This window comes from Oncorhynchus gorbuscha, linkage group LG01 (assembly GCF_021184085.1).
Source record: "Oncorhynchus gorbuscha isolate QuinsamMale2020 ecotype Even-year linkage group LG01, OgorEven_v1.0, whole genome shotgun sequence".
NCBI lineage: Eukaryota > Metazoa > Chordata > Actinopteri > Salmoniformes > Salmonidae > Oncorhynchus > Oncorhynchus gorbuscha.
Window position 1 is genome coordinate 48,898,283 of NC_060173.1, and position 27,806 is coordinate 48,926,088.

The 27,806-nt window shown below is 41.8% G+C and overlaps 1 protein-coding gene across 1 annotated transcript in view; it reads right to left on the bottom strand.

The window, feature by feature from the left end:
• Positions 1 to 18,579: 18,579 nt before the first annotated feature.
• LOC124010467 (metabotropic glutamate receptor 8-like) overlaps positions 18,580 to 27,806 on the bottom strand; it is a 216,191-nt gene continuing 206,964 nt past the window's right edge. Inside the window, exons 10-11 of the mRNA XM_046322956.1 lie at positions 23,472 to 23,718; positions 18,580 to 19,312 (exon numbers count right to left, since the gene is read on the bottom strand). Coding sequence (XP_046178912.1) covers positions 19,263 to 19,312; positions 23,472 to 23,718 — 297 coding nt within the window. The 3' untranslated portion in view covers positions 18,580 to 19,262. The remainder of the gene's footprint in view (positions 19,313 to 23,471; positions 23,719 to 27,806) is intronic.

A 27,806-nucleotide genomic window follows, 5' to 3' on the forward strand; every position in this document is an offset into this window, starting at 1 on the left:
CTCCCTCATGATGCCATCTATTTTGTGAAGTGCACCAGTCCCTCCTGCAGCAAAGCACCCCCACAACATGATGCTGCCACCCCTATGCTTCACGGTTGGGATTGTGTTCTTCAGCTTGCAGGGCTCCCCCTTTTTCCTCCAAACATAACAATGGTCATTATGGCCAAACAGTTCTACTTTTGTTTCATCAGACCAGAAGACATTTCTCCAAAAAGTACAATCTTTGTCCCCAATACTTATTTTCCACCATAATTTGCAAATAAATTCATTAAAAATCCTACAATGTGATTTTCTGGATTTGTTTCTCTCATTTTGTCTGTCATAGTTGAAGTGTACCTATGATGAAAATTACAGGCCTCTCTCATCTTTTTAAGTGGAAGAACTTGCACAATTGGTGGCTGACTAAATACTTTTTTGCCCCACTGTACTGTATCTGCTGTCCTGCTCCTGACTCCTCTACACCAGCTACACACAGACCATATTACAATATATATATATTTTGTACCTATTTCCTCCAGCATCTTCCCAAGGTCCTTTGCTGTTGTTCTGTTATTGATTTGCACTTTTTGCACCAAAGTATGTTCATCTCTAGGAGACAGAACGTGTCTCCTTCCTGAGCGGTATGACAGCCGTGTGATCCCATGGTGTTTATACTTGCGTACTATTGTTTGTACAGATTAATTTGTACAGATGAATTTGGTACCTTCAGGCATTTGGAAATTGCTCCCAAGAATGAACCTGACTTGTGGAGGTATTGGCTGATTTCTTTTGATTTCCCCATGATGTCAAGCAAAGAGGCACTACGTTTGAAGGTAGGCCTTGGAATACATCCACAGCTACACCTCCAATTGACTCAAATGATGTCAATTAGCCTATCAGAAGCTTCTAAAGCCATGACATCATTTTCTGGAATTTTCCAAGCTGTTTAAAGGCACAGTCAACTTAGTGCATGTAAACTCCTGACCCACCGAAATTGTGATATAAGTTAAATAATCTGTCATTAAACAATTGAAAATTATTACTTGTGTCATGCACAAAGTAGATGTCCTAACCAACTTGCCAAAACTATAGTTTGTTAAGAAGACATTTGTGGAGTGGTTGAAAAACGAGTTTTAAGGATTCCAACCTAAGTGTATGTAAACTTCCAACTTCAACTGTACATGATTTCATATGTGTTATTTCATAGTTTTTATGTCTTTACTATTGTTCTACAATGCAGAAAATAGTAAAAATAAAGAAAAACCTTTGAATGAGTAGGTGCTTCAAAACTTTTGTCTGATACTGTGAGGTCATCTTTCATACATTGTACAGAGGCTTGAGCAAAGAAATTTAATGAAAAAAGGCAAATACGCTACTTACTGTTTAAGAAAGATACATAGCCAGAATAGTGGTGTTTCATTGTGAAGCTACAATAATATTAATATTGCATTGCATTATGATTGCTCATGTTTAATTTTCAATGGGCAAGCTTGAATTGTCATAAATTCATACAACTATTATACCCATGCATATTATTCAATTAAACTGATGTTCAAGAAAGCTTGGTTTGAATATGCTATGATAATAGTATTAATGCATTTCTCTCTTCTTGCAGGGGATTATATTGGTGAACTCTAGCCCCCAGATGCCCAAGCCTCAAATCCAGAACTGTGGGGAGACATCAACACTTGTTATTTATTTTAATACATTTGAACCCTTTTATTGGTTTTCCTGTATCTGTGCATGAATCCTTACAACACAGTCAATGCAACAACAATACGAAATGAAAGATAATATGAACATAAAGTAAATTAATAAACATTTTAGCATCCCCAAGTGTGGGACATCAACGAGATTAACATTGAAGAGCTTGTTCAGTACATGAGGGAAAACTATGTCATGACAGCCACAGGTTTTTTTATACGCAGGACAGGAGTTCACAGGTTTTTGATCCAGCCTTTAACACCTCATTAAACTAATTGTGGTCCAAATTGAAGATGATGAATAGTTGAACATGGGGTTTGCTGGGCAGGTATAAAGAACTCGCACAGTGCAGTAACCTGGGGCAGAAATCACTCACGTCTATATTTTTAGAATGCGCTTCATGTGTTACAATGAGGTGACAATTCTGCATGGTAGAGAATAATGTGTGGATCTACTTCTAACATAGTGATGTTTCACACTGCTGAATAAGCTCCTGGATAGGGTGATTTTTCTGGTGGACGGGAGGTTCCCAAGTTCTTTGCATCTGTCTGGGTAATGGGGTGGGATGTGCTTCAATCTGAGGAGAACTGAGCAGAAACATAATGCCAAGGGAGGAGAAATTAACCTCACTGATCAAAAAAGAACCTAAACTACCTTTGTTCATGTGCAATGGTTTTGGTTTTTTGTTTGCATATTTATAGGCTTGATCAAGTTGCCACCTATTTATTTTTAATTTATCATTTCATTATTCAAATTAGTTTCTTTACATGCAATGGTGAAACACAGGGGGAAAGTGACAAGAAGATAGTTAGCTAATGTTCGGTAAAAAGATCGCGTCCGAAGAGCCTGACTAGCGGGCTGATAAACAGCAGTGACTCAACATTTTAATTCAAAATTCATATGAAAAGTAATTTGAACATCTTAACATCACTTGGAGAATAAACACACCTAACACTTACATTTACCGAAATGATTCCTTATTCCTCTAAAACATTGTCTCCCAAGCGGGGACTTCAGTCCGTCATTATTTCAGAGGTTTTTGGGAATTTTCGATGTGTCGCTAGGTGTCATGGGAAAGCCTCCCTGGTGAAGGGAATGAAGAAGTATGCTCCCACGCTTCCCTTTTCGCGTTCTTATGTTTGGAATCACACTTGAGAAATGACAGTTGACTTCGGTACTCGCGATACGCTCTACGTAGAACACAAGTACGCATTTAGGAACACAGCCATGGTTGAATCTTTCATTTTTTAACATACTGTACATGTTTCTTTTTCAAACAGGGAGGCTTCTTTGATCACCACTCCTCAAAGTATTCAGCAACTGCAATCTGTCCCTGGGATGGGGGTTTTCTTTTATTATTGCAGATAAGCACACATGTTGTAGTGTTTTTAGACAAGAACAGACACGTGTGAAGTGTTGGTCAGAATAGAATAGAAATGTTCAAGAATCAGTTGAATTAATGAAATTAATCTTTACAAAACACACTCAGTTGTGTATGATTACTTTGGAGAATGTTCACATGGTGCATTGCACTGTCATACATCATTTTGCTAAGCTGACTTTAATACTTATTTTTAGTTCCATTCATTTGCAAATGACAGTGTTGTAGCCAAAACCACATGGAGATGTCACAGTGAATATACATGGCAAGACTCACTGTGTGTCAGGATTTGACCAGGGTTGTTCCGGTTTTTGGTCACTAGATGCCCCCATTGTGCCTTTTGACCTTTTGTTTTCCCTTGATCCCCATTATTATTTGCACCTGTGCCTCGTTTCCGCTGATTGTATTTAAACCCTTTGTTTTCCTCTGTTCTTTGCTCTATGTTTGTATGTTAGCACCCAGCCCTAGTACTCTGAGAACTCTTGTTGATCCCGGTGGACTCTCTTGTGGAATTCTGTTTTTTGTTCTTGTTTGTTTGTTTGTTTTTTGAGTATCTTTTGAGGCTTTTTGTGCTTTACCTTCCACCTTGTGGATTTACCTTTTTTGTCTTGGAGGATTACCTTTGTTCTTGTAGGATTCCTTTTGAGGTTGTGGAGTTACATGTTTTCCTGAAGAACTTCACTTTTTACTTCATTAAATACACCGTCTCAAGTACTGCTGTGTCTGCCTCATCTTCTGGGTTCTGCCGACTATTCGTGGCTCAGTTGGTTAAGTGACTGTTTCTCACTCCGGAGACCCGGGTTCGTAACCGGGTCCTGACAGAAACACAGAGCCAAAAATGAACCCAGAGGCAGCCAGTTCCCAGGACCTTGTTGCTATGCTGTCCCACCACCAGGAGACTGTCCAACGCCACGAAGCCGCCCTGGTTCAGCAAGAGGCCTTAATGGCTAGACATTCTCATCTTCTGTTGGAGATGCTGACTTCCATAAAGCAGATATCTGATCGACTTACCCCGGCAACAGTTCCCGTCCCAGTACCTCAGATTCACGTACCCATGGCAGTTAACCCTCTGGCTGAACCTCGTCTTCCACCTCCCCAACGGTTCTCAGGTGATCCAAGTGCTTGTAAAGGGTTTTTCACCCAATGTTCTCTCTCCTTCGAGCTGCAACCCACGTCGTTCCCCACCGATCGGTCTAAGATCGCATATATCATCACCCTGCTGTCGGAAAAAGCCCTGGCCTGGGCTACTGCTGTGTGGGATGCCCATAGTTCCTGCTGTGCCAGCTACTCTGCCTTTGCTGAGGAATTCAAACGAGTGTTTCAAGGCCCAAGCATTGGTCCTGACTCAGCCAAATAGCTCCTGACTCTCCACCAAGGTCGGCGCAGCGTGACGGACTATGCCATCCAGTTCCGCATGGTGGCAGCAGCGAGTGGCTGGAACAAAGAGGCGCTCACGGTGTGCTTTCTGAAAGGCCTTTCCAACACTATCCAAGATGAACTGGCCACTCGGGAACCACTGGACAATCTCGAGTCCCTGATCAAGTTGGCCTCACGCATTGACCAGCGTCTGAGAGAGAGAGAACTCAACCGTAGACCTCTAGCCCCTATCAGTCCCAGCTGGTTCTGCCGACTATTCGTGGCTCAGTTGGTTAAGTGACTGTTTCTCACTCCGGAGACCCGGGTTCGTAACCAGGTCCTGACACTGTGTACACTCACTGTACACTGCACATTTCTCTTAAGCAGGCCTTGGTGGTTAGTGATGTTTTATCAAACCTTTGGGGTGCATATGGCTGCTAATAGTGACGCTGTAATTTAGGGAACGCATACTGTAATTGATGACCCATTAATAAGAGGGAGGGGTTAGTTACGCTTTCAATAGTAGCCAAATTGAGTAAATCAGTCCAATTCGATTTTTTAAAATGCAGGACAAAACACTGTGGATCATTAAATTCAGGCACAGGCCATCCAGCGCTGGTTGTCTTCGCCAGGAATCCTCTTGGGAATTACAGAGCTAATTATAGAGAGTAATGGAGAGGGAGTGTATTGTGTGTGACAAACCAAGCTTCTTTTGTGGGGTTGGTCAGCAGTCGGTGGCAACAGCAAGTTATGTGTGAGAGAGAGAGAGATCAACACAAGTTAGTATTCCTCTATAGAGAAATACTGGGCTGATTTCAATGTTATTCAACATAATAGAATTTTCAATATATACATAATTTATGTAGAACAGACATGCTTCTAGAATCTAATGTCATATACCGTAGAAGTCTGCTACCCAGCATTCCTACCTACAGTGTACATAACGTTGCACCCTCCTGAACACAAACCTGGTCTGCTCTGCTACAGTTATCTGCACATCTAAGTGTTCCTTCTACAGCCTCAATCTCAGGGGAGAAAAGGTCTGTGGCTCTCTGTCACAGTTATTAAGACTCATTGTGTGCTGTACCCTGTGACTTAATAAGCATTCCTAACCCTTACCAGAGATGAATTCACACACACCGATCAATAAGGAGACCATACGATTTATAAAAAATTCAAGATCCTGCTCATTCCGTACGAGCTGGGAGGAGTTGTTACTCTCATCAGTTGGTTCACTCATCCTCCCCCTTAACCCATAAACAGCTAGGAAATACAAAACTGACTGGGCTTGTCACACATGTTTAAAATGATACGCTGTAAATCCTGTTTCCATAGCTTTGTATGAATTTGAGAGCAGTTACATATCCCCAAGCCCATCTGTTTACCAAACAAAGTGGCAAGGTCAGCTGTTGAAATGGCAGATTGTGGTCTTAACGCTTTGAAAATGTCAAGTATAACTTGCCAACAAAAGTAGCATATGCCAGTGAACAGGTAGTGACAACCTGTGGTAGAGCATAAATAAGCAATCTGTGACTTTCTGGCAAAAGTGTCCTTTTACTAATTTGAGCAAAATCATCCTTCATTTTGAGACATGGCATACTTGTGAGAATGTGACAGTTCACCCCAAACTGAGCTTTCCTACTTTTCTTTAAACTACTGAATGTGAATTCATTGGATGTGGCATTTTGGGTTAACATTTAAACAACAAATGAAGACAAATCTTCAGTAATATACCGTTGAAGTTGTACATTTGCATACACCTTTGCCAAATACATTTAAACTCAGTTTTTCACAATTCCTGACATTTATTCCTAGTAAAAATTATCTATGTTAGGTCAGTTAGGATCACCATTTTATTTTAGGAATGTGAAATGTCAGAATAATAGTAGAGAGAATTATTTATTTCAGCTTTTATTTCTTTCATCACATTCCCAGAGGCTAATAAGTTTACATACACTCAAATAGTATTTGGTAGCATTGCCTGCAAATTGTTTAACTTGGGTCAAATGTTTCAGGTAGCCTTCCACAAACTTCCCACAAAAAGTTGGGTGAATGTGGGCCCATCCTGCTAGAGTGTGTAACTGAGTCAGGTTTGGTGTAACTGAGTCAGGTTTGTAGGCCTCCTCGCTCGCACATGCTTTTTCAGTTCTGCCCACACATTTTTGATAGAATTTAGTTCAGTGCTTTGTGATGGCTACTCCAATACCTTGGCTTTGTTGTCCATTTAGAAGACCCATTTGCGGCCAAGTTTTAACTTCCTGACTGACGTCTTGCGATGTTGCTTCAATATATCCACCACATTTTCCTTCCTTATGATGCCATCTATTTTGTGAAGTGCACCAGTCCCTCCTGCAGCAAAGCACCCCCACAACATGATGCTGCCACCCCCGTGCTTCACGGTTGGGATGGTGTTCTTCGGCTTGGAAGCCTCCCCCTTTTTCCTCCAAACATAACAATGGTCATTAAGGCCAAACAGTTATACTTTTGTTTCATCAGGCCAAAGGACATTTCTCCCAAAAGTACGATCTTCATCCCCATTTGCAGATGCAAACCGTAGTCTGGCTTTTTCATGGTGGTTTTGGAGCAGTGGCTTCTTCCTTGCTGAGCGGCCTTTCAGGTTATGTCAATATAGGACTCGTTTTACTGTGAATATAGATACTTTGTACCCTTTTCCTCCATAGTACAAACATACTATTGTTTGTACAGATGAAAGTGGTACCTTCAGGTGTTTGGAAATTGGTCTAAAAACCAAGGACTTGGCTGATTTCTTTTGATTTTCCCATGATGTCAAGCACTGAGTTTTTCAGGTAGGCCTTGAAATACATCCACAGGTACACCTACAATTGACACAAATCATGTCAATTAGCCAACCAGAAGCTTCTAACGCCATGACATCATTTTCTGGAATGTTCCAAGCTGTTTAAAGGCACAGTCAACTTAGTATATGTAAACTTCTGACCCACTGGAATTGTGATACAGTGAATTATAAGTAAAATAATCTGTCTGTAAACAAAAATGACTTAATTAAGTAGATGTCCTAACTGACTTGCCAAAACTATATTTTGTTGACAAGAAATTTGTGGAGTGGTTGAAAAACTATTTTTAATGACTCCAACCTAAGTGTATGTAAACTGTATAATCGTTTGTTACAGTAAATATGTGAGAGATAGTTCCATTGAAGCATAAGCAATTAGGTTTTGTCCTGATGGTGTCTGTCACGTTTTGTCTTATATTGTCTTGTCATTATGCTTTCCCTTCTGTTCGTTTCCCCCTGCTGGTCTTATTAGGTTCGTTCCCTTTTTCTATCCCTCTCTCTCCCCCTCCCTCTCTCTCCTCTCTCTATCGTTCCGTTCCTGCTCCCAGCTGTTCCTCATTCTCCTAAACTCACTCATTTAGTCTTTTCACACCTGTCCCCTATTTTGTCGTCTGATTAGAGTCCCTATTTCTCCCCTTGTTTTCCGCTTCTGTCCTTGTCGGATCCTTATATGATGTTCGCTGTGCTGTGTCATTGTCTCGCCCTGTCGTGTCTTGTCTCCTTCAGATGCTGCGTGTGAGCAGGTGTCTAAGTCTGCTACGGTCGGTGCCTTCCCGAGGCAACCTGCAGTCAATGGTCGAGTCTCCAGTCTGTCCTCGTCACTACGAGTGGATTTTAGTTTTTCATGTTTTGTTTTCTTCTTATATTGTCCAGGAGTATACTTTTGCCAGTTACTGGAATAAAGACTCTGTTTTCGCTAAGTCGCTTTTGGGTCCTCATTCACCTGCATAACAGTGTCAACTAGTGAAAAGTCTAATCATTCCTTCCCCGTTTTTACACTGCGCAAGACCTGCAGAGTAGGGATTAGTATTTTCCCCAAAATCTTTCAAGATTCAGAATCAGGAATAATTCATATTTAACCCGAGAGTCCCGGAAATATAGCAAAAATCTGAAGTGCCCATTTAAAGCGTTTAATACCAAGATATGGTCACTATGCCATGGTTATACCCAAATAAGGGCGCTGCGCTACATTGTCAGCACTGCTACGTAGGCTAACGATTTCACAGCTAATTAACTTGATATTACTTAATGATAGAGTAACTAGTTATCATTCTCCTCAATTCTTCAGTGCATTTCAGCAATAGGCTTAGGCCTATTTCGACAGAGAGCGCGCACAGGACACACCCCAAGAAGTCTATAGCATTGTCCAATCATACAAACATTGTAATGGCAGTCAAACAAAATATAAAATTACCAAAGTTTGCAAAGCTTGCTAGATAACTTATAATGAATGACAGAATCTCCTATTTGGCAAAATCAAGTTGATGATTATAACAGATCAGCTCATGAATAACTTGGAGATGGAAAGGACATTTTTCAAATAACAAGCTATCTTAACAGGGACTAACTCCGGGGGCCCAACTCCAATCTCAAACCGTTTGTTGATCACATTCTCTGTAAAAACTCTCATATGGGCAGCAATACGCGACAGAGCAGAGAAGCAGGGGGAAACCACAAATGTCACTCAACTAACAGAGAGTCACTGACCAACAACCAAAATGAAACAGGTGGGGGTTTTTGCCCAAGAAGAAGTAAAAAAAAAACACACACCAAACTTAGACAGGATTCAAACCAAAAAGGTGGAGCACAACAAAATCAGATCACAGATTGTTTTTCTAGAAATCAAAATGAGGCATGCCACATCACATCACTCTAGACAACTGGAGTGCTGAGCCAGCCACGCTTAAATAGCAAGATTGCAGAGGTGTAACAAATACTGACCAACAAGGTGACGCCAATCGGTGCTCCCTATGTGCTAACGAGCTATGTGTGCTGAAGTCCAACCCCAAAACGTAAATGGGAAAAACCAAAGCCTGTAACACTAGACAGCACAGAGAAACAGGATAAATGTTATAGTGGTATTATGACATACACAGGCAAGACTTGCTTTGATAATGCAACCTATGGGTTAAAGAATGAAGTTAGACATTTTCATGCGAGACAGGAGTCAGGATTCTGGGTTTCAGTGGGATTAGGTCGATAGGAAAATAGCCTGGGCTCGATATAAGACTGTTTCAGACTTCTATGTGAGTCCATAGATAAATAGTACACTTGATTTAGTCTACATTATTGCATGCTAAATGTTTCTGATCAGTGATAGATGAGCAAATGAATAGATGAGCTATACCACTTATACCACTTAACCAGCCAGAGATCAATTAACCAAATACACAGACAGAGATTCAGTGAAACAAAATCCCATTGATTGATTATCAGACAGATCATAGGCTTTTGGTCCGCAGTAGGACAGGCTACTATGCGAGTGCAATGCAAAATCTACTTGTATAACACGCTTGCAAAATGTTCTGATAAGCTAATATATGAGCAAACTAGAATAAAGATGATCATCACCACTCACCTCAAGTTAGCTAACGTTTCCTCAGCCTAAGTTTGACAACAAAAAAATTCAAACGGAGATTCAGTGAGAACAAAAATTTGACATTGATTGATTTATCTGTAGAAGTCCCCCACACGTGTCTCAAAGCAGACTAATGGCTATTTCCTTCCTTCCTCACTCCGCTGGCACCTGCCTTTTTGTTCTCGACACCAGTTTAAATGAATATGACCTACTGTTTTCTAGAAATCTGTCTTTTTTTCAGGTTTGGGCTCATTTATTTTCTGTGACTTCGGACCAGGCCTGGGCTCAGGCTTCAGCTCACCGTGCTTGTGTCGGACCGTGATCGAGTTTTCAGTTCTGATGAGCACTCTAAACTGCATTCAAGTCCCCTGTGCAGCCCAGCAGTGTCAATTATGCGTGTGATTTGAATTTTTTGGCAACTTTGTGTGAAGTAAATACACTAGGCTAAAGGCTTCCAAGTGACAACCTGCTTGGATAATATGCCATTACATTTTTTGCCAATCTGCTGCTGCGCTTGTGTATTTGTGGAATCGCATCATTGGTGGAAAATGTAATTTCCGGGGTCTTATAAGTTTTTTTGAGGGGGTGAAGAGTGCTTGCAGAACAATCTCGGGATCCCGGTTACCGGTGTTAATCCCTACTGCAGAGGCTGCATTGTTAGTTATTGTGGATATCATTGTGAATTAGCCCAATGCATCATAGCCATCCTGAGGTTTAACCCCATTTAACTCAAATTTCAACCCATCAATTCAAACCCATCAGGAGAAAAAAGCAAAGGTCTGAATCGAAGTAAGAATGTACCATTATGAGAGGGCCATGTTTGGTGTTTGAGATAAAATTGAGAATGCCCAACCTTTTCCAGCCAAGCACCACACTATCAGTCACGGTGCAGCAAAGAGGCCATCTGGGATTTACTTGGCCTGATGGCTGCTCAGCCAATTGATCAATTGGCAATTCAAAGAGAGGCTGTGACCCTTCCCCAGCCTCCCTTCTCAATCCGGGCTCAGACATGAAAGAGGTGTGCTCCAAAGGACTGTTGCCAGAGTCCACCATAAATCGATAACTCAGAATAATCGGCAGAACTTCAAAAATAAACTTCCATTGTATTAAAGTCAACCTTGGTTGGCATGACGAAACGTATGTTTCTAATGACGGCATAGAAAGACCTGGGGTTCTTCTTATAAAACTTGGAAAGCTAATGTTGACCCATTAGAATTATACAACAGTTGACAGGGGTAGTTTTACTGGATAAAATGCATTTGTGGCTTGAATATTGTTTTATAATTAAGTTGACGGTTACAGAACTTGATAGACAGCTTGGGGCTGCAATGTTTAGCGAATGCTAAGAACATCCTTTCAATTTCTTATTTATTGGCATTGGAACTGAAGGCTACAGTGTCAGGAGATTTTGCATCAGTTCATTTATGTAAAGTTCTTTTTGATGTTTAAAAAAATATATAATCTCTATTCAACAACCCCGGACTCACAAGATGCCCCTTTACCAGGAACTGCTCGTTTTCTCAACTCACAGTAGGTTCTATGTTACAAAATGGATGCAATGTATGAAATATCTACAGGAGGAAATGCCCGTTTTTAGGAAAGGTTGAAATGTATGTCTAATTGATCTCTATTCACCCAGATCTCCATACTCCCAAGAGTGACACACAGTGTCGTTAGAGTAGTGTAAGCTCTCAGTGTTTAATTGGCTGAGTGGACACCCATGCAGGAACATGGAGGAAGTGCTTAGTAGCAGAAACCTCCAGTATGTCTGTCAAAGAGCCAATTAAGCTTATGGTGCAGGATCCTCTGTCTTCCTCACTAAAAGAGCTCACTAAAGGTAAAGAGAGGGACAAGAAGATTAATCCAAACACTGCACTTGTTAAGTGGCCCTCTATCTTACTGTAGGCATAACTACTTATGTGTTGTTGTCACTGGTATAAAATATCACTACAGGTAAGACCAATATGGGGGTAGTCTATATGTGGAGTTGGTTCCGCAAACACTACACAACCAAAAGTATGTGGACACCAGCATGTCGAATATCTCATTCCAAAATCATGGGAATTAATATGGAGTTGGTCCACCCTTTGCTGCTATAACAACCTCTACTCTTCTGGGAAGGCTTTCCACTAGATGTTGGAACATTGCTGTGGGGACATTCTTCCATTCAGTCACAAGAGCATTAGTGTGGCCGGGGAGTGATTTTGGCCGATTAGGCCTGGCTCGCAGTCGGCATTCCAATTCCAAGGTGTTAGATGGGATTGAGGTCAGGGCTCTGTGCAGGCCAGTCAAATTCTTCAAATGCGATCTCAACAAACCTCGCTTTGTTTTTGTTTTGACCTCGCTTTGTGCACTTGGGCATTGTCATGCTGAAATAGGAAAGTCCCCAAACTGTTGCACAGAACTGTCTAGAAATGTCATTGTATGTTGTAGAGTTCAGATTTCCCTTCACTGGAAATAAGGGGCCTAGCCCGAACCATGAAAAACAGTCCCAGACCATTAATCCTCCTCCACCAAACTTTACAGTTGTCACTATGTATTCGGGCAGGTAGCGTCCTCCTGGCATTCACCAATTGGCCCTCCTGGCATCCTCCTATTGGCATCCACCAATAAAGCTCGCGCCATTTGGCTCCTAGATGGTGAAGCATGATTCATCACTCTAGAGAACGCATGTCCACTGCTCCACAGTCCAATGGCACGAGCTTTACACCACACTAGCCGACACTTCGCATTGCATGTGGTGATCTTAGGCTTGTTTTTGGCTGCTGGGCCATGCTCTAGCAGGGCAGAAATTGGACAAACTGACTTGGAAAGGTCGCATCCATTGACGGTGCCATGTTGAAAGTCACTGAGCTCTTCAGTAAGACCATTCTACTGCCAATGTTTGTCTATGGAGATCGCATGGCTGTGTGCTGGATTTTATACACCTGTCAGCAATGGGTGTGGCTGAAATAGCCAAATCCACTATTTTGAAGGTACACATACTTTTGTATATATAGCGCAGTTCCCTGAGGAATAGTGTGCAAAAATAACAATATGCCGGGAGTATTTCTAAAAAGCAGTGATGATACTAGAGACTGCTTGGCTGTCGTAAGTCAGCCAAAACTCTAATATAGCAATTATTGAGCTGAAGAACAGTGTGCGTCCAAGGACAACCATCATCATAACCTGTAAACTTTACAGTGTGAGACATGTCCTTTGCTGTCAGTGCCAAAACTCTTTGAAATAATAAAGTGAGACTGAAGTTGACATGTTTAGTTAATGTGATATTCCAATCTACAGGTATCTGCCAAAATAAAGGAAACACCAATATAAAGTATTTTAATGGGGCGTTGGGCCACCACGAGACAGAACAGCTTCAATGCACCTTGGCATAGATTCTACAAGTGTCTGGAACTCTATTGGAGGGATGCAAAGCCATTCTTCCATGAGAAATTCCATAATTTGGGGTTTTGTTGATGGTGCGAGTAAACGCTGTCTCAAGCGCCGCTCCAGAATCTCCACAAATTATTCAATTGGGTTGCGATCTGGTGACCGAGACGGCTATGGCATATGGTTTACATCATTTTCATGCTCATCAAACCATTCATTGAACACATTTGCCCTATATATGGGGGCATTGTAATCCTTTGGGGGCAAAGCCATGGTAGCCAAAATAATGGCCAAAGTAGTGGCCTGCCCAGCATTTTTTTTTACATGACCCTAAGTATGATGGGATGTTAATCGATGAATTAACACAGGAACCACACCCGTGTTGAAACACCTGCTTTCAATACATACGTTATATCCCTCATTTACTCAAGTGTTTCCATTATTTTGGCAGTTACCTGTATCTCCTGTGACCACCGTCAATATACTGTACATCACCATTTATGAACATTTACTGATATGGAACAACTGTAGAGAGATAATTTGCAGTTAATGCAAACAGTTAGCAGCAAAATAATAGTGATAATATTTTAATAATACCCACAATGTGTGGGTATATGATAAAGATACGTTAAAGATACTGAGTATTTACAGCGCATTTGGAAAGTTTTCAGACCCCTTTACCTTTTCTACATTTTGTCACGTTGCAGCATAAAATGTATTTAAAAAATGTCTCTCCTTAATCTCAAAACAATACAACATAATGACAAAACAAAAACATCAGATTTACATAACTATTCAGACCCTTTACTCAGTACTTTGTTGAAGCACCTTTGTCAGCGATTACAGCCTTGAGTCTTCTTGGGTATGACGCTACAATTTTATTTGTCACAAGGGCCGAATACAATGCTTACTTACAAGCCCTTAACCAACAATGCAGTTTTCAGAAAAAAATAAATAAAATAAAAGTAACAAATGGTAAAATAACAATAGCGAGGCTATATACAGGGGAGTACAGGTACAAAGTCAATGTGCGGGTACACCGGTTAGTTGAGGTAATTGAGGTAATAGGTACATGTAGGTAGAGTTAAAGTGACTATTCATAGATGAAAAACAGAGACTAGCTGTTCAGGAGTCTTATGGCTTTGGGGTAGAAGTTGTTAGAAGTCTTTTGGACCTAGACTTGGTGCTCTGGTTTCACTTGCTGTGCGGTAGCAGAGAGAACAGTCTATGACTAAACTGGTTGGAGTCTTTGACAATTTTTAGGGCCTTCCTCTGACACTGCCTGATATAGAGGTCCTGGATGGCAGGAAGCTTGGCCCCCAGTGATGTACTGTGTGTTCCGCACTATCCTCTGTAGTGCCTTGCAGTCGAAGGCCGAGCAGTTGCCAGTCCAGGCAGTGATGCAACCAGTCAGGATAATCTCAATGGTGAAATTGTATAACTTTTGAGGATCTGAAGACCCATGCCAAATCTATTCAGTCTCCCGAGGTGGAATAGGCTTTGTCCTGTCCTCTTCACAACTGTCTTGGTGTGTTTGGACTGTGATAGTTTGTTGTTGATGTGGACACCAAGGAACTTGAAGCTCTCAACCTGCTCCACTACAGCCCCGTCGATGAGAATGGGGGCATGCTCAGTCCTCCTTTTCCTGTCATCCACAATCATCTTCTTTGTCTTGATCACGTTGAGGGAGAGGTTGTTGTCCTTGCACCACACGGCCAGGTCTCTGACCTCCTCCCTATAGGCTCTCTCATCGTTTTCGGTGATCAGGTCTACCACTGTTGTGTCGGCAAATGTGATGATGGAGTTGTAGTTGTGCCTGGCCATGAAGTCATGAGTGAACAGGGAGTAGAGGAGGGGACTGAGCGAGCATCCCCGTGGGGCCAAAATATACAAGATGGCACATCTGTATTTGGGGAGTTTATCCTATTATTCACTGCAGATCCTCTCAAGCTCTGTCAGGTTGGATGGGGAGTGTTGCTGCAAAGCTATTTTAATGTCTCTCCAGAGAAGTTCGATTGGGTTAAAGTCCGGGCTCTGGCTGGGACTTTGGGTTGTTGTCCTGTTGCAAGGTGAACCTTCACCTCAGTCTGAGGTCCTGAGCACTTTGGAGCAGGTTTTCATCAAGGATCTCTCTGTACTTTGCTCCGTTCATCTTTGCCTCGATCCTGACTAGTCTCCCAGTCCATGCTGCTGAAAACATCCCCACAGTATGATGCTGCCACCACCATGCTTCACCGTAGGGATGGTGCCAGGTTTTCTCCAGATGTAACGCATTCAGGCAAAAGAGTTCAATCCTGGTTTCATCAGACCAGAGAATCTTGTTTCTCATGGTCTGAGAGTCTTTAGGGGCCTTTTGCAAACTCCAAGCTGGCTGTCGTGTGCCTGTCAAGTGACTTCCGTCCGGCAACTATACCACAAAGGCCTACTTGGTGGTGTGCTGCAGAAATTTTCGTCCTTCTGGAAGGTTCTCCCATCTCCACAGAGAAACTCTCGATCTTTGTCAGAGTGACCATCGTGTTCTTGGTCACCTGCCTGACCAAGTCCCTTTTCCCCCGATTTCTCAGTTTGGCCAGGTGGCCAGTTCTAGGAGTGTTCGAGAGTTGGTGGTTCCAAACTTCTTCCATTATCGAATAATGGAGGTCACTGTGTTCCTGGGGACCTTCAATGCTGCAGAAATGCTTTGGTACTTTTTTTGTGCCTTGACACAATCCTGTCTCGGAGCTCAACAGACAATTTCTTCAACCTCATGACTTGGGTTTTGCTCTGAAATGCACTGTCAACTGTGGGACCTTTTATAGACAGATTTGTGCCTTTCCAAATCATGTCCAATCAATTCAATTTACCACAGGCGGATCAAGTTGTAGAAACATTTCAAGGGTGATCAATGGAAACAGGATCCACCAGAGCTCAATTTCGAGCCTCATAGCAAAGGATCTGAAAACTTATGTAAATGAGGTATTTCTGTTTTTTTAATGTTTAATTCATTAGCGAACATTTCTGAAAGCCAGTTTTTGCTTTGACATTATGGGGTAATGTGTGTAGATTGTTGGGGAAATGTTTTTATTTAAACAAGTTTAGAATAAGACATCACAAAATTAGGAAAAAGTCAAGGGGTATGAAAACTTTCCAAAAGCACTGTATGTTTGCATCTGTTTCTGAGGACAAGCACTCATGTTCTCTCAGCTTCATCTAGTGAAATTAGATCATCAACCAGGGAAAAGTATGCATCGAATGCCAATGGAATTAATCACTCAAACGTTATACCTAGCTTCCTTTCTTCAGTAGAAAACGCAGAAATATTCATTACATGGTTCAGAAGTTTTCACTTGTAGCTTTTATGGATCTTGCTACGCCTGTACCAATGGCTGTATTGATTCCCTTAATTGGTTTTCAAAATTCTGGCACATACGGCACCTTGCAAAAGTATTCATCCCCCTTGGCATTTTAACCAATTTTTCCTGCATTACAACCTGTAATTTAAATAGATTTTTATTTGGATTTCATGCAATAGACATACACAAAATAGTCAAAATTGGTGAAGTGAAATTACTTGTTAAAAAAATTCTGAAAAGAAAAACGGAAAAGTGGTGTGTGCATATGTATTCACCCCCTTTGCTATGAAGCCCCTAAATAAGATCTGGTGCAACCAATTACCTTCAGAAGTGACATAATTAGCTAAATAAAGTCCACCTGTGTGGAATCTAAGTGTCAAATGATCTGTCACATGATCTCAGTATATATACAGCTGTTCTAAAAGCCCCCAGAATCTGCAACACCATTAAGCAAGGGGCATCACCAAGCAACCGGCACCATGAAGACCAACGAGCTCTCCAAACAGGCCAGGGACAAAGTTGTGGTGAAGTACAGATCAGGGTTGGGTTATAAAAAAAATATCAGAAGCTTTGAACATCCCACGGAGCACCATTAAATCCATTATTACAAAATGGAAAGAATATGGCACCAAAACAAACCTGCCAAGAGAGGGACGCCCACCAAAACTCATAGACCAGGCAAGGAGGGCATTAATCAGAGAGGCAACAAAGAGGCCAAATATAACCCTGAAGGAGCTGCAAAGATCCACAGCGGTGATTGGCGTATCTGTCCATAGGACCACTTTAAGCAATCAACTCCATAGAGCTGGGCTTTATGAAAGAGTGTCCAGAGAAAAGCCATTGCTTAAACAACAAATAAGCAAAAATGTTTGGTGTTCGCCAAAAGGCTTGTGGGAGACTCCCCAAACACATGGAAGAAGGTACTCTGGTCAGATGAGATAAAAATGTAGTTTTTTGTCCAGTAAGGAAAACGCTATGTCTGGTGCAAACCCAACACCTCGCATCACCTCAAGAACACCATCCCCACAGTGAAGCACGGTGGTGGCAGCATCATGCTGTGGGGATGTTTTTCCTCGGCAGGGACTTGGAAACAGGTCAGAATTGAAGGAATGATGGATGGCACTAAATACAGGGAAATTCTTGAGGGAAACCTGTTTCAGTCTTCCAGATATTTGAGACTGGGACGGAGGCTCACCTTCCAGCAGGACAATGACCCCAAGCATACTGCTAAAGCAACACTGTGGTTTAAAGGGAAACATTTAAATGTCTTGGAATGGCTTAGTCAAAGCCCAGACCTCAATCCAATTGAGAATCTGTGGTATGAATTAAAGATTGCTGTACACCAACGGAACCCATCCAACTTGAAGGAGCTGGAGCTTTGACTTTGGGGGAGTGAATAGTTATCCACACTCAAGTTCAGATTTGTTTGTCTTATTTCTTGTTTGTTACACACAACAACAACAAAATTGCATCTTCAAAAAGTGGTTGGCATGTTGTTTAAATCAAATGATACAAACCCCCCTGAAATTATATTTTAATTCCAGGTTGTAAGGAAACTAAATAGGACAAATGCCAAGGGGGTGAATACTTTGGCAAGCCACTGTACTGTTTTTTGGCACTCATTCGTGCTATTTTGAACAGGACAAAAACATAATGAAACAAAAATGATATGAGAGAGAAGGAAATCCGAAACACACAAAAGTAGAAAATGTTGCAATGCAGTAGTAATTGCAATTGAATATTCAATTCAATTTCAATTACTACTGAGGCAATTTACGGTAGAGAAATTAATATTCAATTCTCTGGCAGTCCAAAAGTCAGTCCATCCCCATTTTTTTTTCTCAGGTTTAAGTAAAATGTTAAAACTAAACATTTGCATTATGTTCACAGTAATACTCAAATTATTTTGCCATGACTGTATATAGTTTGCTTCAGGGGAAATTCTACAGCAATATTGTTTGTTTTGTTTTGAGACCATGGAGTTTTTGGGTGCTCTAGATTATTTTTCATAGTTTGCTTTAAGGCTTCATACATTCTTAACATAATTTGCCTACTTACCATCCTGGTGTATTTTGGATGTGTGCTCAATTCAGGTCAAGGCCATCACACAACTGTTATGCCTTATGGATGATGCATTGGGTATCATTTCCATCTAAATTGAGGTAAACCACATACATCATATCCCACTCTCATATTTAACCTCATCCAACAATCCTAAACATTTCCAAAACATTCCTTTATTATAAATAAAGTATTTGTATAAAAATGTGCATGCTTAAACCATTGCATTTACAGATTTCACAACTCAAGGCTACAATTCAGTTAGCTGATACAGAGACAAACTCATCTCGCAATGTAGTTCAGACCACGTAAGACACGAATGAGAAATCTTCACAACCACAAATTACAGAAAATTAGAATAACAAACTAACTAACATGGTTGATCGCAACAATTTCTATTTAAATTCTCTTTTGCTTTCCTCTTCTATTCCCCACCCTCATTTTGTCAAGTCTCTTGAATTGTTTGTTTAGCGTTTTGTCTGCTTCCAGCAGGCCCATTAGCTCTGTCTGTGAACATGAAAGAGCAGACATATTTATGTTGACTGCCATGCTCTCAGTCGTTATTTGGACTCTGAGCAATATCAATGTCTCATGCTTGTTGTAACGCCCTGTCATTGGTGAATCTGACATATCCAAGTCTGCATGTGGAATTCCTCAGTAATTCTCTATTCAGTGCTTCTCTCTTCAGGTGGCATGATTGGTGTAGCTGACATACTTTGTTTTGGTTGATGGCACTATAAAGGCAAAAATAGAGAAGATGTTAGTTTCCTGGAGTGTAGTCCCTCTGTACTCAATTTACTGTTTCAGTCCTTCCCTTAATGCATTATCCCATGATCGAATAGTCTCGATGGAATGTTGAGGATACTAATGGCTTTCCACCATCAACGTAAACTAGAACAATTGGCTATGTGGACTAATCACTCACAATGAAATGACATTTTGAGATGTATTCATGTATTCATTTGTGAAATTATCCACAATTAGGCAAAAAGGCAACAAATTAGAAAGCAAATCAAATCTTATTGGTCACATATGCATGGTTAGCAGATGTTAATGCAAGTGCAGAGAAATGCTTGTTCTTCTAGTTCCAACAGTGCAATAATATCTAACAAGTAATCTAACAATTCCCCAACAAACACCCAATACACACAAATCTAACAAGTAAAATTTCTTCAGCCTCTTGAGGTTGAAGAGGCGCTGTTGCACCTTCTTCATCACACTGTCTGTGTGGTTGGACCATTTCAGTTTGTCTGTGATGTGTAAGCCTCAGAACTTAAAACATTCCACCTTCTCCACTGCTGTCCCTTCGATGTGGATAGGGGGTGCTCCCTCTGCTGTTTCCTGAAGTCCACGATCATCTCCTTTGTTTTGTTGACTTGTTAACAAGTGTAAATGTTCTACTCACGTCATCCACTGAGAAGGAGAGGAGGGGGCCGCAGTCTTTGTTGGCGATCCACAAAGGTGGCACTGTATTATCCGACTATCCTACCGATCCTTGACTTCGGCGATGTCATTTACAAAATAGCCTCCAACACTCTACTCAGCAAATTGGATGCAATCTATCACAGTGCCATCCGTTTTGTCTCCAAAGCCCCATATACCACCCTACACTGCGACCTGTATGCTCTCGTTGGCTGGCCCTCGCTTCATATTCGTCACCAAACCCACTGGCTCAGGGTAATCTATAAGTCTTTGCTAGGTAAAGCCCCGCCTTATCTCAGCTCACTGGTCACCATAGCAGCACCCACCCATAGCACGTGCTCCAGCAGGTATATTTCAGTGGTCACCCCCAAAGCCAATTCCTATTTTGGCCGCCTTTCCTTCCAGTTCTCTGCTGACAATGACTGGAACAAATTGCAAAAATCACTGAAGCTGGAGACTCATATCTCCCTCACTAACTTAGAGCATCAGCTCTCAGAGCAGCTCACAGATCATTGCACCTGTACATAGCCCATCTGTAAATAGCCCATCCAACTACCTACCTCATCCCCGTATTGTTTTTTTGCTCCTTTGCACCCCAGTATCTCGACCTGCACATTTATCTTCTGCACACCTTTCACTCCAGAGTTAATTTTTAAATTGTAATTACTTCACCACTACGGCCTATTTATTGCCTTATTATTTACCGCCCCAATCTTACCTCATTTGCACACTGTATATAGATGTGTTCTATTGTGTTATTGACTCTACATTTGTTTATTCCATGTGTAACTCTGTGTTGTTGTTTGTGTTGCTGTGACTATAACTGGTAGGTAGAATGGCCAACATTTGGTTGTAAGGAATTCTAGGTCGGGTGAGCAGACTTGATTCCTGTATGTTGTTATGATCCTTCTAGACCTATTGGCTGCCTTCGATACTGTGAACCATCAGATCCTCCTCTCCACCCTCCGCGCCGAGTTGGGCATCTCCGGCGCGGCCCACGCTTGGATTGCGTCCTACCTGACAGGTCGCTCCTACCAGGTGGCGTGGCGAGAATCTGTCTCCTCACCACGCGCTCTCACCACTGGTGTCCCCCAGGGCTCTGTTCTAGGCCCTCTCCTATTCTCGCTATACACCAAGTCACTTGGCTCTGTCATAACCTCACATGGTCTCTCCTATCATTGCTATGCAGACGACACACAATTAATCTTCTCCTTTCCCCCTTCTGATGACCAGGTGGCAAATCTCTGCATGTCTGGCAGACATATCAGTGTGGATGACGGATCACCACCTCAAGCTGAACCTCGGCAAGACGGAGCTGCTCTTCCTCCCGGGGAAGGACTGCCCGTTCCATGATCTCGCCATCACGGTTGACAACTCCATTGTGTCCTCCTCCCAGAGCGCTAAGAACCTTGGCGTGATCCTGGACAACACCCTGTCGTTCTCAACTAACATCAAGGCGGTGGCCCGTTCCTGTAGGTTCATGCTCTACAACATCCGCAGAGTACGACCCTGTCTCACACAGGAAGCGGCGCAGGTCCTAATCCAGGCACTTGTCATCTCCCGTCTGGATTACTGCAACTCGCTGTTGGCTGGGCTCCCTGCCTGTGCCATTAAACCCCTACAACTCATCCAGAACGCCGCAGCCCGTCTGGTGTTCAACCTTCCCAAGTTCTCTCACGTCACCCCGCTCCTCCGCTCTCTCCACTGGCTTCCAGTTGAAGCTCGCATCCACTACAAGACCATGGTGCTTGCCTACGGAGCTGTGAGGGGAACGGCACCTCAGTACCTCCAGGCTCTGATCAGGCCCTACACCCAAACAAGGGCACTGCGTTCATCCACCTCTGGCCTGCTCGCCTCCCTACCACTGAGGAAGTACAGTTCCCGCTCAGCCCAGTCAAAACTGTTCGCTGCTCTGGCCCCCCAATGGTGGAACAAACTCCCTCACGACGCCAGGACAGCGGAGTCAATCACCACCTTCCGGAGACACCTGAAACCCCACCTCTTTAAGGAATACCTAGGATAGGATAAGTAATCCTTCTCACCCCCCCTTTAAGATTTAGATGCACTATTGTAAAGTGACTGTTCCACTGGATGTCATAAGGTGAATGCACCAATTTGTAAGTCGCTCTGGATAAGAGCGTCTGCTAAATGACTTAAATGTAATGTAAATGCAACAGAGAACTAAATGAGGAGTTTGCGACGCAGAGCAATTATAATTTAACAGAGCACTTAACACGCCTGACCTACTTGACACACAGACACACTTTCAAAGAACAAAACCATTTATTTGAGTTGTTGAAGTGACCCACTAGTTCTGCATTATATCACATTGCAGTGGATCGTGTACCACTGCTTGGTGCATAAGTGTCAGTTGATCCTATGACTCTTTCCGTTTCCCAGTGGAGAACAGCTTTTGTACCATGACTTCTATGGCTTCAGTTCTGTATTTGTTGCTTCAAGGTAGGAGAAACTATAGAAACTATAGAGCTGAATGCACCAATTTGTAAGTCGCTCTGGATAAGAGCGTCTGCTAAATGACTTAAATGTAAATGTAAATGTAATGTAAATTACACCAAGAGTTGATAATCATAAAGCATACAACCCCTCCCTTCCTCTTCCCAGAGAGTTGTTTATCTCTGTCGGCGCACGGAGATGCCCGGTGGCTGAACCGTTTCCGACCACGTATCCCGAGAGAGCCATGTTTCCGTGAAACAGACAATGTTACAATCTCTGATGTCTCTCTGGAAGGCAACCTACGCTTCGCAACCTACGCTTCGAATTTCGTCTACCTTATTGTCAAGAGACTGGACATTGGCGAGTAGTATACTTGGGAGCGGAGATCGATGAGCCCATTTTCAAAACCTGACCAGAAGACCCCTCCGTCTGCCCCTTCTGTGTTGCCGTTGTTTTCGCTCAGCTGCTGGGATTAGATCCATTGTCCTGGGTGGTGGTCTGGAGAGAGGATCTGCTTCGGGAAAGTCGTATTCCTGGTCGTAATATTGGTAGGCTGACATTGCTCTTATATCTAATAGTTCTTCCCGGCTGAATGTACAGTGCCTTGCGAAAGTATTCGGCCCCCTTGAACTTTGCGACCTTTTGCCACATTTCAGGCTTCAAACATAAAGATATAAAACTGTATTTTTTGGGGAAGAATCAACAACAAGTGGGACACAATCATTAAGTGGAACGACATTTATTGCCCAATTTTTCAGTTTTTGATTTGTTAAAAAAGTTTGAAATATCCAATAAATGTCATTCCACTTCATGATTGCATACAAATTATTTTCTACAAGCTGATTTCAACAACGATATTTCAGATACTATAGATATAGCTGAGGAACTGTGGTTGATTTTACTGTGGTTGTACCTAACATAAGCTCAACCCTCTACAAAAAATTAACTTAAAGGTGAAAAAAATGGGGTCGGTGGAATAATATGTTACGAAGTAGGGGATCACGTCTTTATACTCACTACTGGCATCCATGCCCTCGCAGATTTCTGTCTTCACCTCTCCATTGGGTCGCTCGGAGGCCAGCTGGGACAGCTTGCTGGTCATGGTGGCGACGGTGACGATGGCCTTGAAGGTGCGCTTGCGCTTGGGAACATTCTGCTCCGGGTGGAAGATGATGATGTAAACCTTGGGCATGTAGAGCATCCCCAGAGAGACGGAGGCGCTCAGGCTGAGGGAGATGGTCAGCGTGGCTGTCTGGATGTACATCTGACGAGAGACAGATTGACAGAGAAAGAGTAAGAGAGAAAGAAGGAGAGATCAGTCAATGAGTCTGAGGTGCTTCAAAGAGAGTCCTGGGGAGATAAACGTGTGATCCCTGACACAACACATTTGGAAAAGAAGGTTCCAAAAGGGTTATTTGGCTGTCCGCGTATAACTCTTTTTGGATCCAGGTAGAAACCTTTTGGGTTCCATGTAGAATCCTCTTTGGAAAGGGCTCTAAACGCAACCTCAAAAGGTTCTACCTGGAGCCAAAAAGGGTTCTTCAAAGGGTTCTCCTATGGGGACAGCCAAAGAATCCTTTTAGGCTCCAGATAGCACCTTTTTTTCTAAAAAGCAGCTTGAATTAATCCAATCACATTGTAACACATTACATATTTTCTTTGTATTTGGCAATTGCTTTTTTCTGAGGACATAATAGTGAGGTCTATTGAGCGTACTGGGATTTAACTCAAAACACCAGTACACAACCTAGTTGCTGTCCACTTGTCATGCACATTGTGTTCCAACCTAGTATTACAGATTGTGAAATAAATATACATTTCTTATTGGAAATTCGTGACAGGCAAACAAACTTTTTTTGTGTGCAGTACACGAAGTTGTATTCAGTGCATTTCAATCCCAGATAAAAAAGAGTAGGTTACTTAAGCCCTTATGCCAGAGGTTGGTCGGGAAGAAATGGGTGGGAGTATAATGCAAGCTTCTATCAACCCAAACATTGTGTATTTGAATCACATCCTGGACAACTTTAGCATTTTAGCAACTTTGCAACCCTCACCCTAACCTAACCCTTTTACTACTTAGATAGCATGTTGCCTAACCCTAACCTTAACACGTAACCATAACCCCACCCCTAGTTTAGCTCAGTAGCCACCTAGCTAGCCTTTCTAACATTAGCCACTTAGCTAACATAGCTAAAATTTGCCACAACAAATTGGAATTTGTGTAATGTACTTGAATACGTTATGAAGAATGAAAATCATGTAATACATACGAAATGCGTTTTGAAGAAAAGTGTAATACACACAAAAAAGTGTGCCTGTCACAAATGTCCAATAAGTAATTTGTGTCTATTTCACAATAATCTGTGATAGTGTGTTCACATGGAACATTCAAACTTGCAGTACACTATTCAGGTTTCTTATAACCACTTAAATCAAACCCATCCAACCACTGACAACCCCGACTGCATGTACACAATTCTACTCTTCTCCCACCTGTTGAACTTAACCAAGCATTACAAGCTCATGTTTCATTGACTTATTTCCAATGTTACAGTACACCCCCAAGAGGCTGAGAGAAAATAACCGCTTATGCGAACACATCTGCACACATGCCAAACACTCCGGCTCCTGCTTAGACACCACCTGAGTAGTCATAGCAACAGCATTAAGAAAATTCAACACAACCAATGGCACTCTCATTGAGCAGTAAACTGACAAGTGAGAATTCTCAGAGGGTATTTGCTCAGCCATATCTGTACATTTGGTGTGGCAGAGAATGAAGAGGAACTGGCAACAGGTGGCACATCTCGCTTGAGTCTGAACATCTCCACAGTGGAAGCCATCCATCACACATCAAGGTATCATTCTGAGAATGTATGGTAGACATTCAAGCATAAAGCCATTTAGAGGGCCTCGAGACAAACATCTAGGAATGATTTATATTGTGAGAACAAAGCTTATATTACACACTCTGTCAGGCGTAGATTTCAAGGACAGCCATATTGGTGCACAAACATGAAGCCACACTTACATAGGTGATGCAATTAGTATCCCGTGGCTCAAACCCCTTAAGGTTATCTTACAAGGCCCAGTGCAGTCAAAAACACGATTTACCTGTGTTGTATTTATCTTTACACATTATGAGGTTGGAATAACAATAATAATAATACAATTATGATAATACCCTTTTAGTGTAAGAGTTGTTTGAAAAGGCCGTTTGAAATGTCAGCCTTTTTTTTGCGGGATGGAGTTTCTAAATTAGTTGGAGTTTCAATAAGACCAATAAGAAATAGAGTTCCAAATCTCTCTGCCATTAACAGCTAGTTTTCAGTTTACCCCACCCCACTCAGAACATTTAAATTGAAATAATCACAGTAAGGTACTTCATTGTTACCCAGAAATGATTTGATATTGAGATAAATTGGACCTTTAAGTTAATCTTTTGACTGCAGAGTGTTTTACAGTGGGTCTCCATTTGGGTATGGTTTGCAAGTCCTAGTTTGAACCAGCTCAGCAGCTTCTTTAGATCTATAATAAGAGTGATGGGGTCCGCTTCAAAAGGCAAGAACTGAGGAACAATCACCTTCTGTTTTAGGTCAGCCAGGAATCTGGGGCATGAAGCTCAGTGACATTTATCACCTGAACCTGCTGAGGTGGCTATTGCAGAGATAGGAGAGAATGACTAATAAACACGTCACAAGCACATGGTCATATGCACACTGTTTGGAATAGTAGTGGGGGGGTTAGCAGGAGTCTAATTGAATGTACAGGTAGGTAGAGATATACACTGAACAAAAATATAAATGTAACATGTAAGATGATGTTCCCATGTTTCATGAGCTGAAATAAAAGTTTCCCGAAATGTTCCATACACACAAAAAGCTTATTTCTCTAAAAGTTTGTGCACAAATTTGTTTAGATCCCTCTTTGTGAGCATTTCTCCTTTTCCAAGATAATCCGTCCACTTGAAAGGTGTGGCATATCAAGATTAAGTAACGTCCACCACAGCTGTTGAATATTCAATTGATGCCGCCATCAATGTCATTTCAGAGAATTTGTATGTACGTTCAACTGGCTTCACAACCACAGACCACGTGTACCCACTCCAACCTCAACATTCTGCTTTTTCACCTGCGGGATCGTCTGAGACCAGCCACCCGGACAGCTGATGAAACTCTGGGTTTGCACCACTGAAGAATGTCAGAAACCGTCTCAGGGAAGCTCAGCTGCGTGCTCGTCTTCCTGACCAGGGTCTTGCCCTGACTGCAATTCGGAGTCATAACCGACTTTATTGGGCAAATGTTCACCGTCAATAGCACACTGGAGAAGTGTGCTCTTCACGGATGAATCCCGGTTTCAACTGTACCAGGCAGATGGCAGACAGCGTGTACGGCGTCGTGTGGGTGAGCAGTTTGCCGATGTTAACATTGTGAACAGAGTGCCCCATGGTGGTGGTGGGGCTATGGTATGGGCAGGCATAAGCTTGGGACAATGAACAAAATTGTATTTTATCGATGGCAATTTGAATGCACAGAGATACCATGACGAGCTCCTGAAGCCCACTGTCGTACCATTCATCCGCTGGCATCACCTCATGTTTCAGCATGATAATGCACAGCCCAACCATCCTTAACTCCATGCAAACTCATGAAAAAAAGTACATTTAAAATATATTTTTAGATAATTATGATATGTGAAATATTTCAAAAATCTATATTTTATTTAATACATTTTAAATACATTCTAACATATATTACAGAATATATTGAAATTGTATTATAAAATGTATATGACAAAATATGTAAATTTCCTCAGAAAATGTATTTAATTAATTTTTAATAATATAAATCAATATATTTGGTGACTATATTTATAATATGTATTTTGAAATGTTTTGTAAAATATTAAATAATATTTGGATTTAAAAACAACATAAGACAATCTCGCACGACAATACATCTCGTGGGAGGCCAAAAAGCACGACAACAAAGCCACATCCTCAACAAGCCACAGCTCCAAGTCTTCCAATAGGCTGCCAAAACGACTATATATTTTGTCAAAATGCATTTTTATTGTACTTCAAACATACCAAAAGCATAACAATATTGAATATTAATGCTACACATACTCCAGATATCTCAACTAGTCTAAAGAAGGCCAGATTTATTGCTTCTTTAACCAGAACACAGTTTTCAGCTGTGCTAACATAATTGCAAAAGGGTTTGCTAATGATCAATTCTCTAACACAACGTGCAATTGGAACACAGGAGTGATGGTTGCTGATAGTGGGCCTCTGTACGCCTATGTAGATATTCCATATAAAATCTGCCGTTTCCAGCTACAATAGTCATT